This window comes from Cucumis melo, chromosome 4 (assembly GCF_025177605.1).
Source record: "Cucumis melo cultivar AY chromosome 4, USDA_Cmelo_AY_1.0, whole genome shotgun sequence".
Taxonomy (NCBI): Eukaryota; Viridiplantae; Streptophyta; class Magnoliopsida; order Cucurbitales; family Cucurbitaceae; genus Cucumis; species Cucumis melo.
Window position 1 is genome coordinate 6112245 of NC_066860.1, and position 21687 is coordinate 6133931.

Sequence of the window (21687 nt, forward strand, 5' to 3'; positions counted from 1 at the left end):
TAAAATTGTCATTTATTCAAAGTAAACCTCTAATTTTGCTATCCTTCTTGTCGGCCCTTATTTTATTAGGCTCATTAAGTTAAAAGATAGTGTCCTAATTTAACACCATGATAAGCGGTGTCTATAAATAGAACCTTAGGGATTGGTCCTCTCACTGCCTCATTAAGTAGTTTATTCTTCTCATCAAGAAACCCAAATTTAAGTCCTAAAGGAAGGCAAGTGAGAGAAACACAATTCCTCAATAAGATTATTAATGGATCAAGGTATGTTGTTCTTTAACTAAATTCAATTTTTAAAATTATCTAGTTAAAAAATCTTGGCAATTATTGTTATATATAATGTTAGGATTTTATTGTATAATCATGAAACTAAAGTTTACATTATGAAAATATTTTGCCGTCTTCGTGGACTTCTCTTAAAATTATTATATACGGGTTGTAAATATTTACCCTTTTGTTATATTTATGAACATTTACCTTATATTATTATACCAATTCTTCCCACTTTATTTCATAAATTACGCTGAGGTTGAACACAAAAAAGTTAAAGAGTATGGACAACTTTATAAAAAACAAATTTGGATAAAATGAAACTTGTTGACACATACAGTATTTTAGTTCTTCTTACTTACTACTAATATGTTGTTATCTAAGTATATTTAAATTCATTTAACAACACAAATATTTTTTAGGTTAAAATATAATTTTCATCCCCATTTGTTAGAGTTTGATGTTCAAATTTGACAACTCTACTTTTGAATGTTTAATCTTAGTTCCGAATTTTCAATAAATCTTATATTTAGTTTTTATATGTTATTAGTTTCCTAATTTTTTATTAACATTTCATTATAAATATAAAAAACATAATCACATGTTGTGTGTCTTTATATGAAAATGAGATTAAATTTAACTTTAAAGGAAATAAATTAAATAAAATTTAAATTAATTTGAGACAAAAATAATATTTTAACGTACATTTTATTATATAAAAATGTGCCACTATAAAATATTCTTGATATTTTTTTAAATACAACTAATAATTTAGCATCATTTCCTTTCAAACTCTCATGTTGATTGTTTTTTTAAAAAAAAATTAAAATATTATAGTAAAGATCATAATCTATCATACCATAAAATGATTATTATACAAGTATTTTTAACTTTCAAATATTAATTACGTTGAAAGTTGAAACTTTTGAACTTTATCTAGCACGAGAACACAATTTAATAGTGAAGAGATCAAGAGCATGTTTCGGGTTGGATTAGCGTGAAGTAGACTATAATAGTTCACTTTTTGTTTGGGAGAATCTTTACTTTTAGTTCGTCAACCAACTTTCGAACACCACCTCTGGTGATCATCGTTGCTCAATTCCCGACCACCACATTCGGTGACTTTACCAACGAACTTCTGACAACTAACTCTAGCAAACGCTGCCAACCAACCTCTGATCACCACCTGTAACGTTCAAGGCTCACAATTCTGATTAGGATTCAGAATTCAGATCCTCGACATTCTCCTGCGATCTAGTAAGATCATTCTTACTTGTCTTAAAGGCTTATAAGAGCAAAAGTTCTCCCCAAAAACCAACAAGAGAGTCCTTTTTCAACATGCTTTATTCTCATTCACATGCATCGTAAGAAAATTCCCAAAAGATCACCAAACATAGAATTGTTCCAAACTAAGCATATTTAACGCTGGAGCTCCTATATGATTGAACCATTGAAAAGAAAGGTGAACCTTCTTGATATATGTATTAACTTTTCATTTTTTAAGTCTTTTTAACTTTACTTTCATGTCTTCGGATTACTCTAATTCAAATGTGATACCAGTTTATTCCTATCTCCCTTAATTCGGGGTTATACCATGATCAACCTTTAAAATAATCTCCCCTGACGTGAAACTAATTTAATAGTCTAACTTAATTCTTGAAGTGAATTACCATCCAATTTTCCACCCTTTCATGTTTCAAAACGTATTAACTACTAAAAAAGAAAAAGAAAAAGAAAAAGAAAGAAATATTTGTAACCTATTAAGACCTAAACTTATTTATTTTATTAATTTATTTTTCAATACAAACCTTGGAATAATGCCACTTAAAATAGTAATAATTTAACAATAGATTTCAAATTCTCAGGTTGAACTTTTCTAACAAATTAAAATATTTATAGCAAAGACCACGATGATTTATAGTATAAGCACTTTAAACATATATAATTTAGTATTAACTTAGTCAAAATGTAATTGACAAGTAAAATACCTTTAATTAGATTCAAAACTGAAAATTTAAAAATTCTAGTTTTAAAAATATGAACTTAGTTTAATAGTTCATATGTTCTTTTTTGTTGATGTAAAAAAAAGATCAAATGTCCAAATCCTCACATTGTAATGTGTGAGCAAAAACCCACTTCATCGTTGGAAGACTACCCCATTTTTTTGTAATAAAAGAATAGTAATAAGGAAACAGAACAAACAAATTTAACTCTAACATCATTAATACAAAAGGGAAAAATAATGTAGCAAAGTACTGCTAAACAAACATATATCTTTTCAGTTCCAAATTTTGAAAAATATATAATATATGTGTTGCATCGTTGAGATTTAAAATTGTACCTTCTTAGTCTCAAAATTTATACAAATATATCCGTGGGTCATTATTTTAAAGTGATAGTTTCAAATATAACACTTAGATTAAAAATATTAGTATATATAACAATATTTTAAAGAAATTGTAAACATGACAAAATATATGAAAATTTATCTATGATAGGAGCTAACCACTGATAAACCATGTTTCAATATTAGTATATCACCGATGGACTTTAACTGATTTTGTTATATTTTTATTTTTTCTTTAATGTTGTTATATATTTAATTATTATTTTTAAACTTGTTACTTGTTATAGTCACCATCAAATTCACATGGTTTTTAAAATTTGGAGACTAAAAAAAGTAATATATTTTCAAAAATATAATGATCTACAAAATGAAGGATAGTTTATTTACTAGTATGAGCAATTATATTACCTTTATAGTTGAAAATTCCTTAAACTGAAAGACCAGCTTAACAAACCACTAGATAAGTATGAACTGATTAGGACTAAACCTTATTAGCAAAATAACTTTTTCCATTAAAAAAGTTCCAAATAACAAAACAATAGCTCCAAAATCTAGACGCCATCAAAATATTAAAATATTTAGAAGAATATAATATAATGAATCAAAATGGAAATCGTTGAGAACTATATAAATATAATAATTATGTTGCATACATTAGTCAAAATAATATTGATTTGATTTCTTACGGATAACTCAAAGTCGTTGCCACAACTACGTACCAAGTCTTCAATTGCGTGCCATTTTAACATCTTAACCATACTATAAATATGGACGGGAATGAACCAAAAATATATCAAAAACCTCTCACTACTTCTCTAGCTAATATAATTGAGCATTGGATTTTGAATATTTTCTAATGTATATTCTCGGCGTTTCTGTTCTATTTCTCACAATTTTCATCTTTAAATTTGTCTACTCCAATTTTTGGATTCCATGGAGAATTCAAATCCACTTCCGAAAGCAAGGCATAACGGGACCTTCATATCGCCCCATCATCGGTAATGCCACTGATATGCGTCGTATGTATATGGAGGCACAAGCGAAGACAATTCCATTAACCCATGATATAGTGTGTCGAGTGCTGCCTTATATTCACCAATGGTCCATGGAGTACGGAAAAATGTTTGTGTATTGGTTCGGATCGAAGCCAAGACTAGCAATATCCGACCCAGTTATGATTAAGGAAGTGCTTGCAAATACAGGCGGGCCTTTTAGAAAGGTGGGGTTTACCGCAGTTTCCAAGTTGCTTTTTGGAGAAGGACTTGTTGGACTCGAGGACGAACAATGGGTTGTTCATCGAAGAATCGCAAATCAGGCTTTCACCATCGACCGTGTCAAGGTTTGTTTATAAACAAAACTTACTTTTTCTTTTTCTTTTTTTCTTTAAATATGTAAATAAATAGTTTCAAATATTATGCTATTTCTATAAATGATGTCCTTTTTTAAAAAAAAAAATTATTATAAGTTTAGAAAACTTGTGTATGGTTAAAATATTTAATCAAAAATTCACAATTGTCAGGGTTGGTTACCAGAGATTACTTCAAGTGTTCGTAATGTGTTGGATAAATGGGAAGAAATGAAGGGAGGTATGGAAGAGTTTGAAGTAGATGTCCATAAACAACTTCGTCTCCTCACAGCAGATGTAATATCAAGAACTGCATTTGGAAGTAATTTTGAAGAAGGCAAACGTATTTTCAACTTGCAAGAACAACAAATGAATCATTTTCTCCAAGCTGTCTCAACTGTTTATATTCCTGGCTATAGGTTTATCATTTTTCCCATTTTCTAATTTCTTAGTTCCTTTTTAGTAACAATTATTAATATTGAATTTTTCATGAAAAACACAGATTTTTACCTACCAAGATGAATAGAGAGAGGGATAGGTTGGAAAAAGAAACTCGTGCATCAATAAAAGCACTGGTTGAAAGTGAGAAAAACAGAAAAGAAAGGGAAAACTCAACTAATCTACTCAGACTCTTATTGTCATCATACAAGAACCAGAATGGGGAAATAGAAACACTTGGGGTGGACGAAGTCGTAAATGAATGCAAGACATTCTATTTTGCAGGAATGGAAACAACGGCCAATCTTTTAACTTGGGCACTTTTACTACTAGCAGAGCATCAAGAATGGCAAGATCGAGTTAGAGAAGAAGTTATCAATGTCTGTGGCCAAAAGACACCGCCTACAACAGATAATTTAACTGAACTAAAACTAGTAAGTATTAAATCACAATAGACTCTAAAGCTTAAAGAAAAACGAGAGATGATGAGTATTTAACGATTCATTTTGTTTGATAGGTGAGCATGATAGTCAATGAAACACTTCGACTATATCCACCGGCGATTATGATGATGAGACGGACAATGAAACGACTGACGCTAGGAAACATCGATGTTCCAGAAGGCACACAACTTCAGCTTTCGGTGGTTGCAATCCACCATGATACAGAGCTTTGGGGAGAAGATGCACACACCTTCAACCCTATGAGATTTAGTGAGTCTAGGAAGCATCTGGCTTCATTTTTACCATTTGGGTTGGGTCCTAGAATATGTGTAGGACAACATTTGGCTTTAATCGAGGCCAAAGTTGCATTGGCTATGATAATTCAGCGCTTCGCTTTTACAGTTTCTCCAACCTACATGCATGCCCCTATGATGTTTGTAAGCTTAAACCCTCAGTTTGGTGTACAACTCCTTGTTAGGAGCTTATGGAATTGATTATAGATTATATTTCTCTCTTCAAATAATTACTAGGAAAAGAAATCAATAATTATTTCTACTCATTTCATTAATAAATAATTTGTTGATATAAATTTATTCATTTTTGCGTTAGTAGTTTTTAGATTGTTATTCATGTATTATTTTATCTTTTTGGTAATTATTCTCATGCATTGAAGTATAGTTGGATGATTTTATTAATTGTAAAACTTGAGCAACATGTTGGTCGGCATGTCAACAACTTCGTAAAGATACATTTTTCATATATATTCTTGGTGATTTGTAGAATTTGTGGATCCTTTATTCTTTTGTATTATATGAGTTCCTTATTCTCCTACAAATAATATTATTCTCTCTTAAAATATACTCTCAAGGCTAATGATCATATTTATATAGTGCTCTTATTCAATTTTGGGGTTAACTCCCTCATTAATAAAGAGTGTGCATTGAATGTTTTGAAGGATAAGAACCCTTTTACAGCGAAAGAATTTAACATAACCTTTTTTTTCAATTGAATTGGAAATTAAAATTATTCATACAATAATAGCAAAAGAACAATAACAAATTTAGTTTATTATCGTCTCTGAATTCTACAAAACAACAATTGGGAGTCAACACTACCAATTGGAGTCTTTTCTATGAGTCAACACTACCACTTGGAGTCTTTTCTATTCTCAGAGTAATTCGAGATTTTTGTTTGTGGAAATCAAAATTTGACTTTTTGGAAAAACTAACGGAGAGAATTTTTCTTTTCTTTTGAGAGATAACGCAAAGAGTTTTGAGTTGTTTCTTTTTTAGAATCACTTGGTCTCACTTTTGAGTTCTTACTTCCGGTTTCTTCTTCACGAAGAAAATGAGAGATTAAGATATTGTGGGAAGCATTCCACGTTCCCCTGATTATTCCCACGTGAGGGACTTATTAATTTAATTTTATTTAAATTAAATTAAATTAATATTAAAATAGTTAATTGATTAAATATATAAATAATTAAGTAAATCATATTTAATTAATCATTCATTTAAATCATATGTGAATTTTCTCGCATAACATATAGTTTAAATTTTAATTAACTATTAATTAATTCTCTATTTGTCACGCCTCGTCCCAATTGTCACACCATATGACCATATGGGAGCGTGCCGCCTAGACATATCCTTCGTTCACCTCTTTATGAGATGACACGTCGAACGCCTAACGAACGGAATAACTCTTTTCATTTGTCTCTTCACATAGTTCTTTACTTGAACCTTGAAGACCTTCACAATTCTTTGCAGCAGAAAACAACTCTTGAACATAGCTTCGTTGCCTAATACTTAATCCTTGATAGAATCCAAAATTTTACTATATGTTGTAAATATTTTAGTTTATTTTATTATATTTAAAAATGACTCTTTGTAGTTAGTTAATGATAATTATGATTAATATAATATGAATTTATTTCCTAATTATTTTATAATTAGTTTATCATTGATTAATTAGAATTTATCGATTAATTCATAATAATTGTATACAATCATCAAATTTATCCTATCAAATTACCCGTTTTACAATCACTAGTAATTAATAATTTAATTGATATTATTTTTTAAATAACCGTGTTGATCATACTAAACAATTGTATTGACTATAGTAAGTGATTGTTTAGATCATATCCACGGGATCGTATGTTCTTTTTAAACAATGGAAAAAGGGCTTCAAACGATCATGTTGATCATGCTAAACGATTTTGTTGTTGGTTATGGTAAGCGATCGTTTAGATCATGTCAACACGATCATGTAGATATTTTTAAACGATAGGAAAAAGACTTCAAGTTTAAACGATTGTGTTGACCATTGTAAACGCTCGTTTATATCATGTCAAAATGATATTTAAATGAACTTGATGTTCGTGAATATGAGAAAGATGAAGTAGTTTCAAAGAATCTTGTCAAAAATGGTGAAAATAAATAGATGATTTAAATCAGAAGAATAAATTATTTAAAAATAGAAGAAATAAAATCTGGAAGATGATGATGAATAAATCGAAAAAAAAGAAGGAAAAATAGTATCTGCAATATTCAAGGACAAATCTGAAAATTGTGAAAATATTATAGCTACTTAACTGACTTTTGCTTTTTGTTACATGAACTGGAAATATTTTTGTATTTTGTTACATTTATAAAAATTAATCTTTATTTTTTATCAATTAATTTATTAAAAACTTATAGATTTTTTGTGATTAATTTTACAAATGAAATACAAAAACTACTTATTCCCATATATTCTTAATATATTCCCATATATTCTTAATAACATTTCCATGCACAACCGAACACATGCATCCTTAATTCCTATTTTAATTTCCTCGATCCAGACAACCATTGCCCTAGTAATGGAGTGACTTGACATGATCATTTTTAAAAGATAGATCAAAGACTATAATGTAAATCTATAATGTATATGTTTGGATTCTTGAGTTGGTTATCGTAAGAGGAAAATTCAGAATTTCAGTTTAGGGGATCATAATTTCATATAAGATTACAAGTTTGCCTGATGTAGTTTTGGTTTAGTTTATTTTTATATAAAAAAAATGATATTTTGCTATACAGATCCATTATTTGATTGCAATTGGTATTAATTGATAAACAATTGCATAAAAATACAACGTTTTAGTATGGCCGCAGTTGATTTTTTTGACAAAAGAACATATTATAGAATTAAAATTGTTATTAGCATATTTAATAAATTATAGAATTAAAAAGTTTGTTTTCTTTTTTATTATTATTCTTAAAAAATCTCCAAATACAAAAGTTCTGATCGTATTTGAATATAAGTATATAGTTTTTTAATTAAAATTATTTAGACTCTTCTCTCACATTTGATTCTTCATATTTTAGTTTTTCATGAAAAATTTTGAATTTTTAGTAAAAATATTTATTGAAGAAACCATATCATAAAATTATTTCTTCAAACAGGAATTATTAAGTAAAATTTTGAGGAGTAGACTTTTGGTTTTCAATTTCAAAAGTAATATACTCTAAAAAAAACTCTTAATTTTGGTTTTCTCCATTAATCTTGATGAATCTCAACGTCGAGATTCTTCACAAATTTTTAAAAGTTTCTTCAAGATAATTTCCAAGCCCATCTTGACCGAGATCGACATCGAAACTGTCTAAACCTCAGGGTTTTATTATCTTCAAATTGAACAAGATGTCTCCGCCTAAATCTCAACCTCGTGATGGTATCAAAATCCTTCCGTCCAAAGCAGACCTTTTGACTGAGTAATTTAAAAAAAATTACGTCCTTCTGTTCGTCATTCACCTCTCTCAAGAGGATGTAGTGGCAAAGCGGTCCATTAAACACCAACTTCACATCTAGGAAATGTTTGAATATGGTTTTTCTGAATATGTGTATCCACTTTTGTGTTAGCTAACTTTTGATGTTTTTGACACGGTCTTCGCTAAGTGCCAGGTTGATTAAGAAAAAAATCTTAGTGTTGATTTCTGTTACAAGGGACATCTGCAAAATAGAAAACACACATAACAAGGCACAAGTAGTAACTTGTCCTAAATCTCAGTGTCATCTCGAGTAAATCTAGACCTAGGACAACATGAATTGCCAATTGAACTCAGACAACATTTCACTGGGACGCCACAAAATAAGGGTATTACATGCATTTTGTGATGTATCTCAACCTAATCTCCGGCGAAATCATCCCAAGATTACTCCACAAAATACATGTGAAACACAATGAATCTCGGACAGTTTCATCAATGAAAATATCGAGATTCATCGAAAGAAACCACATACATTAAATTAAAATAATATTCTACATTCAAACTACAACAGAAAACCAACTACAAAATTTTCCATCTACCTCAATTTTCACAAAAAAACACTAGAACATAAACTAAAAACTAAACCCTATACTATGGAATCGTTCAAAGCAATTCACCTTCAGTGATTTAAGTTCGAGGATGACTTCTTGAAATTTCAAGGAGCAAAAATCAGAGAATTGTCTTTGATTTTGGGAGCAAACTCGTTTAGTCTCAATCGAAAGGGGTTTAAGGTTAAGAGTGTGAGAATATCTAACATTCAGGCTTCTAAAGGTATTTGTGGTCATTTGGTAAAACTCTTTATATTCAAATTTAAATACAAATACACACAATCTTGATGTTGATATCGACCGAGAGAAATTACGTTCAAAGAGTTCTTAAAATTTTGTGAAGAATCTAGGTGTCAAGGTTAATCGAGATTGACAAAAAAAAAACAAAATTATGAGTATTTTTAAGTGTGTTGTTTTTGAAATGTAAATTAAACAAAAAATGTGCTACTTCTAAAAAATTTTCAATTATTATGAATAGCTATTTACAAAATATAGCAAAAAAGAACTTAAATCGACTAGAGAAAATTGAATGAATTTTACTATATTTTATAAATAGTTTTAATATTTTACTATTTTTAAAAATAATCCTTCTTTAAACCTATGTATCATTGTTGAATTATTTGATAAATTGTGCATCTAGAGAATAAAACATAATTAACCAGAAAATAAAAATTAACTAAACTAACATTATTATATGCTAAAATCCGGAGGTTTCATGGTTCCAAAAATTTCACCTTATTTGTACTTTTTTAAAAACGGACTCTTAATTAATTAAATGTAAAATATTGAATCAACGCCATCAAAATAAAATTGTATGAATAATATATCTATAAAATGAAAATATTTATTTATTATACATTTCTAGGAAATGCCGCAATTATTGTCAATGTGATAATTGAAATCCACAAAATTTAAGTATTAGTAAAAGATCTTCTGACTCTTTCTTTTCTATATATATTTTTGGTTCACAATCCATTGTTGAATGAGATGCAAACTTATATATTAATTATTTATATAATGTCTTTTTAATGTAGTCGAGCCATGAGTCATATTAATATTGCATTTCAATACCTATTTTTAAAATATTTTAATGTATTTTTTATATGAATGATGAAAGAAAAGGCAAAAAGAAGATACATCTTGAAACTCAACCTATTATTATTGTTGTTATCATCATATTCTTCTTCGTCAACGTTGAGAAGGAAATTTTCCTTGAAGTATACTTTCTATTAATGAATATATGTTAGATTAAAAATTAAAACTAATTCTAAATCTCATTTATTCAACATGCATGAACATAGTTTGGTAGTCTAAACATATACATAAACAAAGGTGAAATAGGTAAGAAATTAGGAGGAGTCATGTTGGACAAGCAAATTATTGGACTTTGTTTAATGTAAATTGTTTAGTTCTAATAGATCTTATAAAAAAACCAATTTAGAAGAAGTACTTTTAAATTATAAATTTTAAAATTTTAAACTTTTTTGTTATATTTAAGTTATCTCGATCAATTTTAAAACATGAAAACTTATATTTTATAATTGTTTTTAATTACATTTATATGTATGGTACTTGTTACGTAAAATCACTGAATCCACCATGATAACTTCAAATTTGTAAATGTGTGATCATAATTTGCATTACGTGTGGCTGCCAATCATTTTATAGAATAGCATATAAAGGTACAATAATTACTTAAATAAATAGTTCTTATATTATAGAATTCAATAACTAAAATTAAATGAAGTTTGGTTGACAATGAGAGTAATCTTTGGTTTTTTGAAAAGAAAAAAAAATTGTTAAAGAGGTATTAACAATTTGATTTTTTTTATTTTTTTATTTTTTGAAAATTATATTTGCTTCCCTCAAAGTTTTTACTATAGTTTTCATTTTTTTTTTCTTTTAACTAAAAACTCGAATTCTTAACCAAATTTTGATATACTAGAATATACAAACGTGTGTTGCACGGATCAAGATTTTTCTTTCTTTTGAAATTATCTATAATTTCTTTTTTAAAATTATATATATATTAAAATTGAGAAACAACAACTTTAAAGAAACTAATATGATAATTAAAGAAAATATTAGTTTATTAAAGTAATACATTTTTAATACAATAATATCATAGGAATAGAGGATAAACTTTCAATCTCATAGGAGAGGGAGTGAATGAGATTGAGATGATCTCACTTAGTCTTGCTAAATGAGTAACATTATTGTGTACAATTTTTTTTTTTTTTTTGGTTAAATTTTCAACATTTGAATTTAACAAATGTTTTGCGTTTTTCATTGAGATCACTCTATAAAGTGCAACTGCAACCTATATATAATTGTCTATGCCGACGCATCTCCCGGCGTCGGGAAAACCTGTTTTCCGACGTTTTTTTCCCGACGTAATGAACGTCGGGAAATATTTTTTATATATTTTTTTAAATATTTTATTTTTACTTTTTTCCTTATAATATTTTGCTCAAACATTCACAATGATGTTCGGATTGCTCAAAAAAATTTCGCGACGTTTTGGATAAAATTAAAATAAATTAATAAATATACAAACACAAATTAAAAAAATAGAATTAAAATTAATAATACGAATAAGTTGACTACAACAAAATATAGTTCTCAATATAGAAAAAACATAAACATAATGAAAAATCTTCCAACGAGGTGCGTATGCGCGTCATTCTACACCTTCGGTCCTAAAAATGGTATAAAAATAACTAAGTTTAATACATAATCATATATTGCAAAAACTTAAGAATAATAGAGACATATACGACGTACCGCAGAGCTAGGGATCATGTGGTGGTCCCTGTTGTGCACGAGTTAGGTCTTCAATCATCTTTTTCATAGCTTCCACTTGTGAAGCTAATGCTTGGTGATTTTTATCTTGTACTTCAATCCGTTCCAAAGCTTCATGAAGTTTAGCTTGTAATTCAATCTCTTTTTGTGTGGACTGCGAACAAGATGTCGACGAACTGCTTGCATTTGCCGTTCTGCGGGCCTTCGGCTTGGGTCCCCAACCAAGGCCTTTTAAGTAGCCTGGTCGTCTACCCAACACCTGATCGCATATCTCATCCTCAGAGAGTGGCTGACTACCCTCTAGGGTAGGCTGGGATTGGAGTTCCATCATTTGATTCTGCAACAAATTTAAAAATTATGTTAGTTAACGCGCTAAAATATATAATAAAAGTGGATAATTAATAAGGGTATAACTTACATGCGCATCCTCGGCGGCTTGCGACACGAATGTCCCAGCTCGAACGTGTGTTTCCTGGAACAATTCCACACGATCGACCGGCTGCCCTCTTCTTTCAGCGAGCTCATACTGTCGTTGTAGAAACGACTTGGACCCGCTACTATGATTGTAAGGCTGCTTCTGTCTAGCAGCCTTGTTTGTCCGTGATTGCTCCTGCATTAAAACAATTATATTGTTTATTTCTTATACATATAAAAACTTGTTATCATAATTAATCATGACAAATACCTGGAATGCACGGCTGATATAATGGTCGCAGAGGAAGTGCCAATCCTCATCACGTCCAACCAATGCGTTTGGTGGGTTGGCACGAGCCTCCTCCGGGTCGCTGTACTTTTTGAAATGTCTATGACAGTCGGCCCGGAACTCTTTAAAGGTCGTGAGCATCTGATGCTCAACAAACCTGTTCATTGCTTGATCATTGAAATCAAGCACAAACAATCGCTGCACATTACAAACATAACACATTAGATTGGTTAAGGTTAGATATGTTTCAAATGAAATCATATATAAATGTGTAGTGCATTTAATTACCTGGAGGTCGCCCTTGACGACCTCAATGTATTCTCTCCCAACGTCCGTCCACTTAAGACAGCGGACGGGAAATGTCTTTCGCACGCACACGCCTATCGCCTGGCTGAAGCGAACGGCGTATGGAGAAATAGGCTTCTCCGTTCCAGGGGCGATCGTCATCGGAATGCGCCCATTTATTGCAACGTGGCGCTCTAACTCCAAGAGTCGAGACTGCGCACGTCTCCTAGGAGTCGGAGTTGTTTGTTGAGAAGAAGATCCTGCTCAATAAATAAACAATAACATATAAAGTTAGAAACCCCTACATGAAATATTTGTAAGTTAAAAATGAAGAAAATTCTTAGACTCACCCGTATTGTCGCCCACAGATGACGACCCTCCCGCAATGTTATCTAAATCCTCCTCAAACTGGAGGAACATATCGTCCGTCTCCATAAAATTTGATCGTCGATATGACATAATGACTATGGACATACAAACATTCAATAACCAAATATGAACACATAGCTAGAATCAAAATATATAAACTAGATATAAATATGTGCATACGTGGTTTAATTTGTCACTATAATTCCTCATCACTTGCATGTGACAAGTGTTCATCCACATCGTCGTCAGTGACATGACGCACAACCGGTCTTTCAATGATTGTAGGATCAACGTCATTTCTGCATAGAGTGTCATCCTCGATGTGGTCATCCACTTGGTGGCTTACAACAACTTCTACTATATTAATATGGTCATTCTGAACATCCTCCACTTCTGGCACGTCCCAAATACGCTTATTTTGGATGACTTGCACAACTTTCCAATTGTTACCATTTTTTGGATCATCTACATAAAAAACTTGATGTGCTTGAGTTGCAAGAATTACAGATTCCTCCGCGTACCAAAAACGGGATGTGTTGAGAGATTTGTACCCTACTTCAATGTGTGTCGTTCTTTGACTTTTGTTTACGTCCGTGTCATACCACCGACACTTAAATAGCCATACATTTCTTCCCAACGGATATTGTACGTGCAACACTTCGTCCAGAACACCGTAGAAATTATTGTCTCCAGTTCCACTTGCATCGCTTTCACCAATGACCATTATTCCACTATTTTGAGTACTACGTCGAGAATCAAGTTCAATCATCCTCATTTTTTTAGTTTTTTACAAAAAAAATAGTGTGAAATCTTACACCACCTACGATGCATCCATTGTAACAACGAACGTCAAAGGATGGTCCCATCGCTAGTGAGAAGAAATCATCAGATAGGTTTGCAGACTGACGCAGTTCTAACACCTGTGCTCGAAACCATTCAGGGAATGCTCGTTCATGTGTTTTATACAAATCCATAGAATTTTGAGCATGTCGACGTTGGAGCCTCAAATGTTTCCTAATAGAGATGAGTTTAATTTCTGTAAGAACAATATATAACAAATATTTAAAAATTACAAAGATGATGAATATGCTTACTTGCGATACTCTGATATTTCGTCAGCATTATTCAGTATGTACCAATGGAAGAGTCGTTTCTCTTCCTCTGATATAGCACGAACACTTGATGCACCTAAGGGTCGTACTTTCTGCTTGAAAATTTCAAAGTTACCAATTACCTCGTTCTCTACAATGGTATCATCATTTCGCTCATCTCTTGTGAATCGAGTCTCTATACCACGTAGGTAACGTGAACAAAAGGTACTAGATTCATTCATGACATAGCCTTCTGCAATTGACCCCTCAGGACGTACTTTGTTTCTAACATACTGCTTTAACGTTCGTAGACTCCTTTCAATCGGATACATCCAACTATAAGAAACCGGACCAGTAATCTTCGTTTCATATGGTAAGTGAACGGCAAGGTGCACCATAACGCTAAAAAAGGCAGGTGGAAATATTCTTTCCAACTTACAAAGTATGATTATGATATCTGCTTGCAATCTGTCTAGATCACTTACTCTTATCGTTCGGGCGCACAAGTCACGGAAAAAATTACATAATTCGGTTATAGCAGTGTATACGTTCTTCGGTAAGAATGCTCGAATACCAATTGGTAGCAGTCGATGTAATAAAACATGATAATCATACGTTTTTAGTCCTGATATTTTTCCCTCTCTTTCATGCACACATCTCGATATATTGGAAACAAATCCATCGGGAAACTTAACTGATTTCAGAAACTTACAAAACTCTACTCGTTCACTGGTAGTCAACGTGTAGCTCGCATGTGGCTTCACCAATCGGTTACCCACTTCTACAAGATGTAAATCCTTTCTTATCTTCAGATCTTGTAAGTCCAACCTAGCATTCGTGGTATCCTTCGTTTTCCCTTCGATGTTCAATAACGTACCAATCAAATTGTCACAAACATTCTTCTCAATGTGCATTACATCAAGTTTGTGACGTAACAAAAGTCTCGACCAATAAGGAAGATTGAAAAAAATACTTTTCTTCGTCCAATTAAGAGCTCTCTTTCTTTTCTTATCCTGTATTGAAGGATGTTTACTCATAAATGGAAATTCCAACTGATCTAGTTGTTCTAATATTTCATGCCCATTCATCACCACAGGAGGAGCCTTACGCTCTACCTTTCCATCGTGTAGCCTACTTCTACGCCACACGTGATTCTGTGGAAGATAGCGTCTATGTCCCATGAAAGATATTCTACCTCGTATCCCGAAGGACGATCTATCACCCATGCATATAGGACATGCCTGATACCCCTTCGTACTCCACCCTGATAGGTCACCATACGCCGGGAAGTCATTAATCGTCCACAACAAGGCTGCGTATAGCTGAAAGAACTGACCTGTAAGAGAGTCATACGTACGCACCCCAAAAGTCCATAAGTCTTTCAATTCCTCAATCAATGGTTCGAGATACACATCAATTTTCCTACCAGGAGATTTAGGACCGGGTATGAGCAATGACATAAAGAAATTTGTCTCTTTCATGCATTTCCATGGTGGCAAATTGTAAGGAAGTAACACAACAGGCCACATACTGTACGAGGTACTCATTTGACCAAATGGGTTAAACCCATCTGAAGCCAAGCCCAAACGCACGTTTTGTGGATCAGAAGCAAAATCAGGAAATTCAGAATCAAAGTGCTTCTACCCCTCTACATCAGCTGGATGTCTCAAGACATCATCTGTTTCAACACGTTTGTCCCTATGCCATCTCATGTCAGCAGACCCTTCCTGCGATACAAACAAGCGTTGTAAACTAGGTACCAAAGGAAAGTGGCGCAATACCTTATGCGGAATTTTTTTCCCTCTATTAAGATTAACCTTGTACCTAGCCTCGCGACATGTAGGACAATGTTGCAAATCAGCAAACTCTTTCCAATACAATACACAATCATACTTGCACGCGTGAATAGTCTCATATCCCAAGCCCAAGTCACGAAGTTTTCGTTTTGCTTCATAAAATAAACTAGGAATAGTACTATTACACATTGGAAACGCTGCTCTTAAAAGTTCTAACAACATGTCGAACGACTTGTTACTCCAACCATTTAGAACTTTCACATGCATCAACTTAACCAAAAAATTCAACGACGAAAATTCAGAACAACCGGGGTACAACTCATTACGTGCTTGATTCAATAAGTCCTGAAATATATTATTTGTTGTATCTTCATCTATATTTACCCCAACATTCATCGTCATTTCATCTTCCAAACGAAATTCCTCTATTTCCTCTTCATGTTCAATAGGGGCTTGTAAATCATTTAGCATACCAAAGATATCACCTTCTTCATTAAATTGTGTACTACTAGTTCCTTCATTAAAAGGATTACTACTAGTTCCTTCCTCAAAGTTTTCTGTACCTCTATAGCTTAATGACTCTCCATGATACACTCATTCTGTGTAGTAGGGGGATATTCCTATAGTCAGCAGATGTCTTTCCACGCCCTCTAATGAGCTCCAATTTAAATTCAAGCATCTCTTGCATGGACACCTCAATCGTCCGTAAGCATCAACATGAAATTTGGCAAATTCTAAAAATTGGGTCACTCCATGTCTATACTCAAGGGACTTATTTCTAAGTTTCATCCAACCCTTATACATAACTGCAGGATAACCAACACAACCTAATTATTAACAACAAAATACTTCAAAATATCTTCGCATCCTACAAACCCCTCCAAACTACAAAGGCTACCATAACTGCAGGATAGCCAACACAACCTAATTATTAACAACAAAATACTTCAAGCTATCCTAACTACCACCCCTTGATACCAGCAAATTCAAAACAAAAAAGGCTACCATAACTGCAGGATAGCCATCCCAAACATAAACAAATTCAAAACAAAAAAGGCTACCATAACTGCAGGATAGCCATCCCAAACATAAACAAATTCAAAACAAAAAAGGCTACCATAACTGCAGGATAGCCATCCCAACCATAAACAAATTCAAAACAAAAAAGGCTACCATAACTGCAGGATAGCCATCCCAAACATAAACAAATTCAAAACAAAAAAGCTACCATAACTGCAGGATAGCCAAAACAAATCTTAACACACATATTACATTCCCAATTCAATTTAACTATTAACTCCCCCCCCCCCCCCTCCCCTCCAATTTCAATTTTCAATTCAACTATAAATTCCCCCCCCCCCCCAATTTCAATTTTCAATTTAACTTAAACCCCCTCCCTCCAATTCAATTTTAAATTTAACTATACATCCCCCCTAATTCAATTTAACTATTAACCCCCCCCCCCCCTCCCCTCCAATTTCAATTTTCAATTTTCAATTCAAATATAAACCCCCCCCTCCCAATTCAATTTTCAATTTAACAATAAACCCCCTCCCCCAATTCAACCCCCATTCAATTTTATTCAATTTTCTAAAACAAAAATCCTAAACCATTCAAATTTCAAATTTCAAATTCCAATTCAACCACAAATTACACACACTCTATACAAAAATACATTTAACAAACAAAAATCTATTCCAAAAGAAAATCCTAAACTAATTTTCATAAAAAAAAAACCCTAAACTAATTTTTATCAAAAAAAACCCTAAAACATAAACTAAAACTAAATAAATTTACATATTTCACTTACCTAAAGTGGCAGACGGCGACGAGGAACAACGGCGAGGGCGGTCGGCGACGGACGGCGGCGGAACAAAAGGAAATTTCAACGGCGACGACTTCTTCTTCTTCTCCTTTCTTTTTCTCCTCCTCTCGGTTTCGGTTTTGTAATTCACAGAACTCAAACGAATTTAAAGGGGATTTCCCGACGCAGTGACGTGGCGTCGGGAAATCCCTCAAAATGCATCGGGAAAAGGGGAATTCCCGACGCTCATTAAACCCCTTTTCCCGACGTTTCACGCGGTGTCGGGAAAAACCCCTATTCCCGACGCCGCTCCCCGACGCACTGTTCACGGCGTCGGAAAAAACCCCTTTTCCCAACGTATTCTTGTCGACGCCTTCGTGGTGCGTCGGAAAAGATGGTTTTCCCCGACGCATCTCCCGACGCGTTGTTGAGGGTGTCGGGAAAGCCCTTATTCCCGACGTTCTTTATGCCGACGTGCTTTTTGGCGTCGGGAATGCTCCATTTTCTTGTAGTGATTGTTAATTATTTTACGATTATTTCGTTATAAATTCGGGTCATTACAATATTATCCTAATAGCTAAAGCTAACAATCACCATCAGGCCAAAGCATGTTCATACAAATATTCTCAGTAAACAACGATCATCATAATTTCACAATAAACCATATGTTATGCAAATAACTATCCATCAAACATAATTGCCGCAATAATCCATAAGTTATGCAGTTACGTGTCCATCATAAATTTATTATATAAAATTTATGAAGTTCAGAAGTTGTCGGAAGTTCATCAATAGAGTCATCAGAGGTGTGGTCGGAGATCAGTCGAAAATGATCATTGGAGGTGGTGTTCAAAAGTTGGTCAACGAACTTCCCAACCCTTGAAACATATACCCTTAACTAAGAGCACATGTGAGTTATTTTAAATCTTAATATCATAATTCCAACTAAAACTAAACATTAGATCTTAAAATATAAAATTCTAATTCGCATGCATGATATGATTTCAAAAAGAAAAAAAAAACATAGTTATTTATATAGATGCGTGTTGAATAATAAATGAATTATGAGTAAAAGACATTCAAACACAATTTTTTAATTCACAAATGATTGTATTCACTTGCTTTTAGGAATTCTTGGTTTATTTGTTCAGAAGATTTTTTACGGAAGCTTCCGCCTTTGGAGAATAATTTATTAAAAGAGAATGCTCTTACATAAAGAAGATATATTTCCTTTCTCTTTCAAATATATTATTGACAAGGAAAGATTTTGTTAGGCGAGATTTTATATTCCCTTTATTTGTAGAATAGGGCAGTTTCTTCTATGCTCTTTCGTGTGTTTTCCTAGGTGCGTACACAATAAGAAGTTCAGTTTTACGGCAAGCCTCTGTGAAACAAGAATGAAACAATAACACGACTAAGTAATTGATTGTTCTTAGCCAAATTTTGTGTGCTCTGTAAGTGACGTTGATCAAAATGTTAGTTTGAAGATTGAAAGTTTTATCATGAAGAAGAATTAATAAATCTTAATCCAAGTATGGTGAGATACTTGATTAAAGGAGATCTTTGCCGATTGTTCCTTAATCTGAAGATTTAAGAGTTCAAAGATTAAGAGAGAGTTTTTATGAACTATCTTTGATTTATTTTAAGTGCCACTTATTCAACTGAAATTGTATCACTTGAAGTATAGAGTGCAGAACTCATATTGTAAACTTTGTACTAAAGATCATAAGGTTGCTGTTCTGATCCTTAAATCAAAATAATAAAATCTCTAACTTTGGGTCAAGGACTCCCTAAAAGTAGATGATGTGTTATTGAACTGGATTAACAGTGGCGTGTGTTTCTACTGTCTTTACTTATTTACACCTTTAGTTGTATCTACCATAAGTTAACTGAGTGTTTTTCTCAATCATCTGTTGTTGACACTTTCCTTGTTTTATCAATTGGTATGAGAGCCAGGTTTTCTACTTTCAACGGACTCTGTTCCTGAAGGAACTTCAACAACTAACCCCCAGTTCTAGATTGGACTAACTATGCCTACTGGTAAACTAGAATGATAGTGTTTCTAAAATGTATTCAAAACAAGTGCTGGAAAGCTGTGATTGGCAGATGAGAACCTCCAATTACTCAAGATATCTTGGACTAAAGAAGAGGATGAACCACCATTTGGAAACTCTAGAGCACTAAATGCTCTTTCTAACGGAGTCGATCAAAATGTCTTCAAATTGATCAATACCTGTTCATCAGCAAAAGAAGCTTGGATTGTTCTGGAAACTTCCTAAGAAAGGACATCGAAAGTCAAAATATCTAGACTTTAGATTTTATCCTCAAAGTTCGACGCACTTAAGATGGCTGACAATGAAATGATCGACGGTTTCAATGTACGAGTCTTAGATTTCGCTAACAAATCATTTGCTCTTAGAGAAAAACTCACAGATACAAAGCTGGTAAGAAAAGTATTGAGGTCCCTTTCGTCTCGGTTCAACATGAAGGTCGCTGCTATAGAGGAGGCGAATGATATCACCGCTATGAAGCTGGATGAGTTGTTTTGATCCTTAAGAACTTTTGAATTATCTCTCGAGGACATGTGTTAAAGAAGAAATAGGATATTGCATTCCAAGGGATCAATGAGGATGTGACCAAACTAAACTCAAACCCCAATCAAGATGAAAACCTGGTCGAGACAGTAGCATTACTATCAAGACGCTTCTCAAAATTTAAAAACAAATTTTACAAGAAGTCGAAAGGATTTGGATCTCACACTAGAAGAAATATGACCTTTAATGTCGGTTGAAAAAAATGAAAATGGATCTTTAATGTTGCTTTTTAAAATACAGATGTTTAATGTTGGTTTTAAACCGACATAAAAGAGAAATGATTAATGTTGATTTAAAACCGACATTAAAGACTCACTTTTTTAAAACTGACATTAAAGATAATAATTAAATTTTTGTCTCTTTCCTCATTTGTGTTTTTAGAGCTTCATATATGAGGGTTGTGCAGCCAACAGTCACGAAAGAGAGAGAGTAAGTTTTTTCCCTACAATTCGTGAGCATCGTCGCCACCGGTGGACGGAGTATTAATGTTACCTGAGTTAGCTGACGGAGATAAAGACGTCGAAGTATTGACATCAGCTAAGCGACGGGATCGAGCGAGCTTTTTCAGTGTGTTTAACACCTTTTCGGTGTTTTATCGGCGTTCCAACGTGAAGAGAGAGCACCGACGTCCGACGTTGGCGTGGGTTTGACGGTATTCTAAGTGCACCCTTCCAGCGTTTGTTTGGCTTCGAGGTTTGAATGGTTTGGCAGTAGATTAGAGTGATTTTCTGATGAGTTTTAGTCGTATGTGATCTGTTTTAACCGTGGGTTCTTCTTGGGTTTGCAGTGGGGTGTTCGACACGTAGGTCTCCGGTTTGTGTGAAACTTCTAATTTCTAATTTTATTTATTTGTGTGAAACTTCTCATTCTTGATTGAATTTTGATTGAATTGATATAGAACCTCCCTCTGTTATGTATATGCCTGTATTTTGATTGAAATGTTTGTTTTTGTTTCATTTGTAGGAAGCAAGAGCAGTTAAAGCCATAAAGTTAGAATTTCCTAAACTGACAAAGTTAGACATTGATTCAAATGCTTTTAGA

The 21687-nt window shown here is 32.8% G+C and overlaps 2 protein-coding genes across 3 annotated transcripts; one reads left to right on the forward strand and one right to left on the reverse strand.

The window, feature by feature from the left end:
- The first annotated feature begins 3472 nt into the window (after positions 1–3472).
- LOC103503970 (cytochrome P450 734A1-like) lies at positions 3473–5336 on the forward strand. Its single transcript, XM_008468377.2, has 4 exons — positions 3473–3955; positions 4136–4380; positions 4464–4833; positions 4917–5336. Exons 1-4 carry the CDS (start codon positions 3473–3475, stop codon positions 5334–5336), a joined length of 1518 nt encoding a protein of 505 aa, XP_008466599.2.
- Positions 5337–11790: 6454 nt separating this feature from the next.
- On the reverse strand, positions 11791–13169 carry LOC127148844 (uncharacterized). Of its 2 annotated transcripts, XM_051083221.1 has the most exons (5): positions 12996–13169; positions 12690–12905; positions 12423–12614; positions 11987–12341; positions 11791–11901 (listed from the first exon to the last, which is right to left on the reverse strand). In XM_051083221.1, the coding sequence occupies exons 1-4, from the start codon at positions 13152–13154 to the stop codon at positions 11994–11996; spliced, it is 915 nt and encodes a 304-aa protein (XP_050939178.1). In that variant the 5' UTR covers positions 13155–13169; the 3' UTR covers positions 11791–11901; positions 11987–11993. The 2 variants fall into 2 exon arrangements, with proteins under 2 accessions (XP_050939178.1, XP_050939177.1); XM_051083220.1 differs by having other exon boundaries at positions 11867–12341.
- Positions 13170–21687: the final 8518 nt, after the last annotated feature.